Source organism: Cynara cardunculus (genome assembly GCF_001531365.2).
Source record: "Cynara cardunculus var. scolymus isolate 2C chromosome LG 5, CcrdV1, whole genome shotgun sequence".
Taxonomy (NCBI): Eukaryota; Viridiplantae; Streptophyta; class Magnoliopsida; order Asterales; family Asteraceae; genus Cynara; species Cynara cardunculus.
The window spans coordinates 32,865,411-32,873,799 of NC_037532.1; the positions used below are offsets into that span (position 1 = coordinate 32,865,411).

Consider the following 8,389-nt stretch of genomic DNA (forward strand, 5'->3'; position numbering starts at 1 on the left):
AAATTGAATTAAAAAATTACACAAAAAATGAGGAATTTCAAATAGTTAATTTGATACTAATATCGATATATTTTTGTCAAATTTTTATGATATCTTTAAACATATATTTTATTCAAAAATAAAAACATCATCGCTTTCTCAAAATTACATAAAGCCATATTATAAAATCGACTGAGATAAAGAATAAAATGAAATATTAAAATCACGATGTATCTCGCTGCATTGCGCGAGTACGCTTCTAGTATATATAAAAGAAGAAACCATGTGCAATGATGTGGCCTCTTCTCAAAGCTAGAAAGTGTTTTATTTTATTTTTTCTCATTTTTCTCAAGCTTCTCCCACCTCAATATTTACTTTTGATTTTTGATATTCATATTTAAGATCATTTAATTAGGTTACTTCAACCTACTCATGTTTTTTCTAATAATTGCCCTTTTAGCTCTCATTATTTCTCTCTATTCGATTAAAAATTTTCATCTTTTCTTCATGTTATACCTCTATGGTAATCTCTCTACTAAGCTCTCAATTATTCCTCCCAATTCAGTTATAATTTTATGGAGGCGATTTGCATTTTTGTTGATTTGATGCGTCATTCAATAAAACAAATCATGGTATGGGTTTTTACTTATGTAAGTATAGTATTTCGTCTTTTAGTCGGAGACATTCACACTAAAGTTGGAATTATGTAGGCATATGATTTTTTTTTTTTGTGGATAAACACATATGAATCCTTTGATGAAATAAGGTAACATTGTTTAAGCATAATAATCTCTTTTAATCTCTTAATTCCTCCTCTATATTCAGTTTTTGTGGAGGTGATTTGCATTTTTGTTGATTTGAGACGTCATTTAAGAAGACAAATATGATATGGGTTTTTGTTGATGTAAGTATATATTTCGTCTTTTAGTTGGAGACATTCACCACTAAAATTGGAGTTATGCAAGCATATGAATCATTTTTTTATGTGTGGATATAGTGACATATGAATCATTAATATATGAATCATTAATGAAATAAGATAACATTTTTTTAAACATATGTAGAACATAAAAAAAAAAATACGTATACTTGGGTTTGTTTATCCATGAACTTGATAAACGTTATGTTATAATATGTTTGCATTGATGCTAGAAGAGTATATCAAGAAAGATGAGTTATGATTTTTTTCAGATTGGTAATCTTTCATATGGTTTTCAAGATATCGATGTTGATTGATCTATTGCGGTTTTTTCCTTCTCTAGCATTGGGCTTGAAAATTATTTTCTAATATTTATAATTCTTAATCTTACTCTCTATTATTTTTGTAAGGAGTCTATTATGAATGAGAAGAGAAATACTCACTTATATTTGCTAAGGATGTTAGTTTTTCTGTCATCTACAAGTAGATGAACCACATTGTACATATCGGTAGATCATCTAAATGATATCAATTTAACTTAGTTCGCCAAAAGGTATGTGTCTGATCAATACTTATAGTTTGAGGTCATTTTATTATAATATATAAAATGTTTTTTCATCAATGTTTGCTTTTCTTTTTTGAGTTTTTTTACCTAGCAAAAAGTTGCAACGAAAGAAGTAGCGAAATAATGTCAGACAACAACCGGTAAGTAGTTTCAGAAGCCCACTTTAAACCCATACAACAATAAAACCATAGAAGTCAATTCTATTTGATGGATGCATGGTACCTCCTTCTATGCCGAATAAATATCAGACTATCTTTTAGTCTAAACATGTATAAAATTTATCTTTTAATCTTTTTTATCAACCATGTCTACAATGGGCATTAAGGTAGAGAATGAGTATGTATCGGTAAACTTCATGTTTTGGTGTCATTTTAATCGTCTTGACAAAAAATTTCTAATGATATATTTGGTTATAAAAAAATATTTATTTTATTATAACTTAATAAATTACATAAATTATTAAAATATATGAAAGTTATAAACAACTCATTAAAAATAAATCTACCATTTACCAATCCGGTCATGTCCAATCATGTCTTACTAAACACTAAACAACTGTCATATCCTGTCATATTCAATTCTACCATATTATGTCTTGTCATGTCCAGGTACCAAAGCACCCTTAGACACTAATTACAAGGTGATCACCTCAAACTTTGGTACCATAAAGATAGGGACCGGTTGGGACCAGTTAAAGGACAAACCCGTTGAACATTTTTGCCATTTCATTCGGTATTACATTAGTTTCCTCTTTAATATCTTGTTTTTTGCGAATCATTCTATTCTCTCAAATTACCTTTTTGCTCATTGCTTTTGTTACAAATACATCATTTGTCCATATCGATTAAGGAGTTGTTTGTTTACCTCTTAATAATTTTATTAAGAGACAATATTTGAATTGTTAAGAGATAAATCTTGTTTGGCAAATTTTTTTGTTGTTTTTTGATGGTTCTAAAACCCTCTGAATGATTTTGTATCATGGGTTTCCCTTAACCATTCAACACCCTAATTCCATTGTAAACAATAACTGAACAATTATGTTTCATTTTGCATTATATCATGAAAGTCTCTTAATCATTTTGACCACTTTATCATTCTGCACCAAACCATTTAACAACTGCCAAACAACCCCTAAGACTTAGACCATTTGTTGCAAATATACGTTAAAATCTTTCTTTTTCTCTTTTAAAAAGTAATCTTACAAGTTCCACGTGTTCAAACGGAATAAATCCAAAATATTGATCTCAAGAATCAAATAGTTTCTTCTAATTACATTTACAGTCAAAGAAAAAGAGCAATAAATGGGGGTGAGGGAGAGAATAGTAGTAGTAGCAGCAGCAGTAACGGATACTGATCCCTGTAATTAGGACCAACATCGCCGACACCTATTACCATTACCCCCACGACCCGTTTTCAAAGTTAAAACCCGATCATTTTCTCTTTCTAGATGTCGTACATTTCAAGCAATCACAAGAATGCATCACTATTTTCATGGGGTTTCCACCATTTCAAATCTGACATTATTGCATTTCTAACGAAACCCTCTTCATTCCTCCAAGAACAGCTCCAAATCTGTATCTGAAATCAATCAATCTTGCCATCCATCCACTGGATTTCTAATGAAATCGTGCTGATTCTTTGAAGAAATCTATTTCATTGTCTAGAGAGAGAGAGAAATGTCAAGAAGGCCAGGTAATCTTACAAGACGATTTACAGGAAATGGTAGTGTGCCATTAGGAGGAATCTTTCATTCCAAATCACGTACATCTCCTCTATTATCCATTGCTCTCATATTACTAGTAAGACCACCATTCATTTCTATCTATTTTGGCTTACATTGTTCATCTCCATTCATGCTGCAACTTTGGATTCTGATTTGTGTTTATTCCTGCAACACAGGGAACCTTTCTTTTTATTGCCTACTTTTACAGGGGCTCAGGTACTATTCCTAGTAGATTTTACAAAACTAGATACTGTGGAACCCTTTGAATCTCTCCATATGTGGACTGGACTAGACATACTAGAGCGAAGTAGTAGCATGGGTATTTTAGTAATTTACCAATTCGTTTGTAAATGCCGTATCATCCAAACATGAGACAACAAGTTTTTGGTTGTTGGTTGTGTATACATACATATATTATATACATGTTTGATGGTACGTGTCTAATTGACCGTGGGACTCCAACAGATATTTAGCTTCTCAACACTTGCTCTTGGATTGCAGGTATCTCTAAAGACCATAATGAAGTTAGCAAGATTGAAGGTAAAGTCTTTACTAGGATTTTAGCAAATTCTCTACTTTTGGGCATTCCAAGATTTCTAGTAGTGAATTCTATCTCACAAGGGTTTCGGAAGAAATATCTTTCTGGATCTTCATTATTCCATTTCAGGCGACTTTGGTTGCACATTCGACGTTCAGAAAGCAATACCTGTGTTAATGAAAACATACGGCGAGAGCATGAATAAAGTATTGCACGTAGGACCCGATACTTGCTCGGTAGTCTCGCGATTAAAAAAAGAAGCGGGAACGGAAGCATGGGGTGTGGAACCGTATGACATAGAAGATGCCGATTTAAGTTGCAGACGGCTTGTGCATAAGGGTCTTGTTCGTGTTGCTGACATCAAGTTCCCTTTGCCGTATAGGGCTAAGTCGTTTTCTCTAGTAATAGTTTCCGATGCAGTTGACTACCTATCTCCCAAATACCTCAACAAAACCCTTCCAGATTTAGCAAGATTATCTGCAGAAAATCTTGTTATATTCACTGGTAACTTTCTACAAGAAGATTTTTAATGTCTTTTACCTTATTGCCTACCATCTTGACTGTAATTCTTCCCTGTTTCAGGTTATCCTGTTCATTCTAGAGCTAAATTTCAACAACAACAACAACCAAAATTTGGACGTCCAGTAAGTCGTTATCTACCACCAAGAACACTTTTCGCTTTCAAAACTACACCTCAGTGTTATAGTCTCACGTTAGCTAGTCCTAGACCATTTATACTAAATGTAAGTTGGAACCTCCTTTCTCTCCTCAAAAGCTTTTTTGGAAAGTAAACTAATGGGATTCCACGTATTCTAACATGGTATCAGAGCCAAAATCTGCTACTTCTCTAGGGACTTGAAGCTCTAGAACAATTTATATCTGTTTAGCCTCCATTTGGGAGGGGGGTGTTATAGTCCCACGCCAGCTAGACTTCCATTGAAGGGGGTGTGTTAAGAGTCCCATATTGGTTAGATTTTGGATCATTTCTTCTCAATATATGTAAGAACCTCCCTTCTCTCCCCAAGATCTCTTTTGGAGAGTAATTTAATGGGATTTCTAATATTCTAACACTCGGTCATCTTTGGTCTGACTTACTATACCACATTTCACTCTATAAATGACGAATCAAATACTTGGTTTTTGTGAAGGCTAAAATGCGGAGTACGACTTGGTGGGCTCGGTTCTTTGTTCAGACAAGTCTCGAAGAAAATGAAGCAGCAGCCGTGAAATTCGAGCAGGCCGCTTCTGAGTTCTCTTACAGACCAAGATGCCAAGTTTTCCACCTCAATTCATATCATTGATGTTATGGAATCCATAGCAGAAGAGGAGGGCATCTCTTTGTTCTCTAATTCTCTCTAGGTTTTTTTTTTCAATTTCTCGTCTATATAGATATAGTACTGTTGTTGGTTAAAATTTTCACGAGTCGCCGGTTTAGTAACTTCATTCGATCAAAAGTTATGGTTGTTCGAAGTTGGTGCACTTTCCCACATGTGAATTGGCCAATTGTTCTATTTGTCCCCACTCGTATAATTGCTATCAAGTCGATAATTATCCATCAGGAAGACTAGAACAACGGACTAGATGTGGGGACATATCATACGTATATCTCAGTCCTCCACTCAAAATACTCTATATCCAAAGTGGAATTTACTGGGTCTGTTTTGTTTGGTCATAGGTTTTTATACAATTTTTATGCATTCAAGAGTGTTACATATCCAATTTCTTGAACTAATTGCTATGAGAAACAAGATACAACAGAGGATTTGTGGATCTTATGTTACGCAGTTGCACATATTCTAAATGAAACATTCTATTGAAACCATATAAATTAACTCGGTAACAATTTCATCTGTTGGAGTCTAACATCACCTAGACACGAACCATCAAACCTGTATATATATAGAGGCACATTCAATTGCAAACTTAAGTTCATGTATGAACCGGGAAACAAAAGAGAGCGTGTCACGTGTCACAGATATTCATAGGATATTCATCATGAATGGTGTATCATTTATCATGAATGTTGTGACAAACTGATGTTCATTGTTAATGATGAATGGGAACAAATGGGACACGTGTCATGCTCTCCTTTGTCCCCCAATTTACAACAGAAAATAGGTTTGCAACTGAAATATATATATATATATATATATAGAAACCTCCTTACAGAGCTTTACAAAGCTCTTTTAATAGAGAGATTCAAAGTGTTCTACGTATCCTCAGGAAATCAAATACTACCAGCTTTAGCACGGCCCCATTGACGTCTACGAGCCCTTGTTTTCCTTCCATCCTTTTTGGCCTTGGCTTTCTCTTTCAAATCCCTTTCACCACGCCGTTTATACATTTTAAACGTTATTTTCCTCTCGGCAGCCATCTGTCTCACCTTCTCCGTTATCTCCGCAGCAATCTGTCGGTTGTACAGTTTTCTCAAACCCTTCATGAGCTTCGCAAAAGTATCAGGTTGTGGCATCACACCAGCTTCCATCATATCCAAACAGTAAGAACAAGCCTCTTTCACGTGTCCCTTGGCAAAAAGCGCGTGAATCCAAATGGTCCAAGCGTAAACGTTAAGCTTACACCCTTTATTCACGATACAACTCCATAAATCTTTACTCAATTCGAGCTTTTCACCTCTTAAAAGCGAGTTCAGGAGATCTTTCAAAAGACCATACTGAAAAGCCGAAAGAAGACCTCTTCCCACCATTTCTTTAAAGTACTCACAAGCTTCAACTAAACATTCTTGATCGATAAGCCCGTGAATCATATTCACAAAATTGTCGATTCCAGGACCAATCCCTTCCGATTCCATCTGGTTCCAGACTCGAACCCCTTCTTTAACCTCCCCTAACTTAAATGCTAACCGGATAAGAGTATTGTAAATATTAACATCTGGAAAACAACCAATCTTCTTCATCTGGTTCACAAGTTCTAAACATTCCTCCAATTCATCTTTCTTTTCATGTGAATTCATAATATGCAAATAAGTGGTCTGATTTGGAGTATGCCCTTTTTGTATCATATGATCCAATAGCTCATAACCCTTTTCGGTCTTTCCCCTTTTACAAAAACCGCTTATTAATGTCGTATAAGTAACAACATCCGGCTCGCATCCACTCCTCTCCATGTCCAAGAAAACCTGCATCGCAGTCTCCATCTTCTCCTGACAGCAAAGTGCTTGGATCAAAACAGTGAACGAAATCGCATTCGGATCACACCCTTTTCGTCTCATTTCTTGCAAAAGATCAAATGCATCCACCATCTTTCCGGCCACGGCATACCCATTAAGCAAATTGTTGTAAACAACGATATCAGGCTCAAAACCGGCTTCTCTCATCTGCACCAAAACGAATTTGGCCTCCATTAGTTTACCTTCTTTACACCAACCATACAACAATGAAGTGAAATGCATAATTGTGGGTGTAAACCTCACTCTCATATCCTCAAAAAGTAATGCAGCTTCTTTAACACTGCCATTTTTACATAATGCATCTAATAAACACCCAAATACATACTCATCAGGCTCACATCCATACTTAGGCATTTCGTCTAACACCTGGACTGCTTTATTCACCATTCTAGCTGAAGCAAACCTTCTCATCAATACAACAAACACTTGGGGTGTTATAAGTTGTGGGTTTTCTTTCCTCATTTCTTCAATAAGAGCCCAAACCGCACCAAATTGCCTCATTTTCCCTAAAATTCTAATCATCGATTTGTATACGTCATGGGTGTGTCTGTAATCGGGTTGTTTTGATGCCCAAACGAAGAACCTGTATCCCAAGTTCCCAGCATCACCGCAACGGTTCAATACACGTTCTGTTAAACCTGGGCGAACGAAAACACCGGATTCTTGTAATGCGAGTTCCAGTTTTGGAATCCGTGAGTGGAATTTTCTTAAGATCCTGTAGACTTTCTCGACATCACCTGAAAACTCATCGTAGGGTTGATCATTGGGAGTGGCTCCAGACTTGTTTTCGAGGCGAATGAGCCCTAACCATCGATCATCCTTCTCTGGAGAAACATGGGGTTTCGATATATCATGGAGAAATTGGGATTTCGATGTGAATGGTGCTACAAAAGTAGGACTGAAGTGGGTCGATGGTTGCAGGGATATTTTTGATCCTCCATATGTGTAGTAAAATGAGATCAACTCTCTTGGAGAGATTCGTCGCATGTTCTTGATTTCTGGAAATAAAACTGAATTGATGAAAAAGGTTCAAAATCTTAACTTTCATGGGGTTTTAGGTGGCTTGCAAACATTTCGAACTCGACTTCTATGCTCTATGTTTCTAAAATAATCCCCTCGCCGTTCTATTTCCATTTTCCGTTTATATCCAGAATTTCGATTTTTGTTAAGCAGGTGCACTTTTAAATTGAATCAAAAGACGATAGAATTGTTCAATGCATTTAGTTGAACTCTACTGTTTTGAAAGATTTTTTTAAAGTTTTTTGGTTAATTTCGAGAAACTTTTTTTATGTTTTGAATGATTTCAAGGGGGTTTTTTTCGGTTTCTTCGTTAATGTTTCCTGTATTATCTAATATCTTAGAGCACTCTTCAAAATTTAGCGGGTGTACCTTTCATACAGCCAAAAAAAAAATTCTACTTATGAAAATAAGTTGAGTGGGTGTAGATAGGGCTGTAAACGAACCGAACGAACACGAAC

At 35.4% G+C, this 8,389-nt stretch overlaps 2 protein-coding genes across 2 annotated transcripts; one reads left to right on the forward strand and one right to left on the reverse strand.

The window, feature by feature from the left end:
- The first annotated feature begins 2,967 nt into the window (after window positions 1–2,967).
- On the forward strand, window positions 2,968–5,165 carry LOC112513218 (uncharacterized protein At3g49720-like). Its single transcript, XM_025119419.1, has 6 exons — window positions 2,968–3,262; window positions 3,363–3,402; window positions 3,688–3,726; window positions 3,854–4,228; window positions 4,307–4,368; window positions 4,873–5,165. Exons 1-6 carry the CDS (start codon window positions 3,140–3,142, stop codon window positions 5,023–5,025), a joined length of 792 nt encoding a protein of 263 aa, XP_024975187.1. The 5' UTR covers window positions 2,968–3,139; the 3' UTR covers window positions 5,026–5,165.
- Window positions 5,166–5,951: 786 nt separating this feature from the next.
- Window positions 5,952–7,904, reverse strand: LOC112513217 (putative pentatricopeptide repeat-containing protein At5g65820). Its single transcript, XM_025119418.1, has one exon. The coding sequence runs from the start codon at window positions 7,896–7,898 to the stop codon at window positions 5,952–5,954; it is 1,947 nt and encodes a 648-aa protein (XP_024975186.1). The 5' UTR covers window positions 7,899–7,904.
- Between the last annotated feature and the right edge of the window lie 485 nt (window positions 7,905–8,389).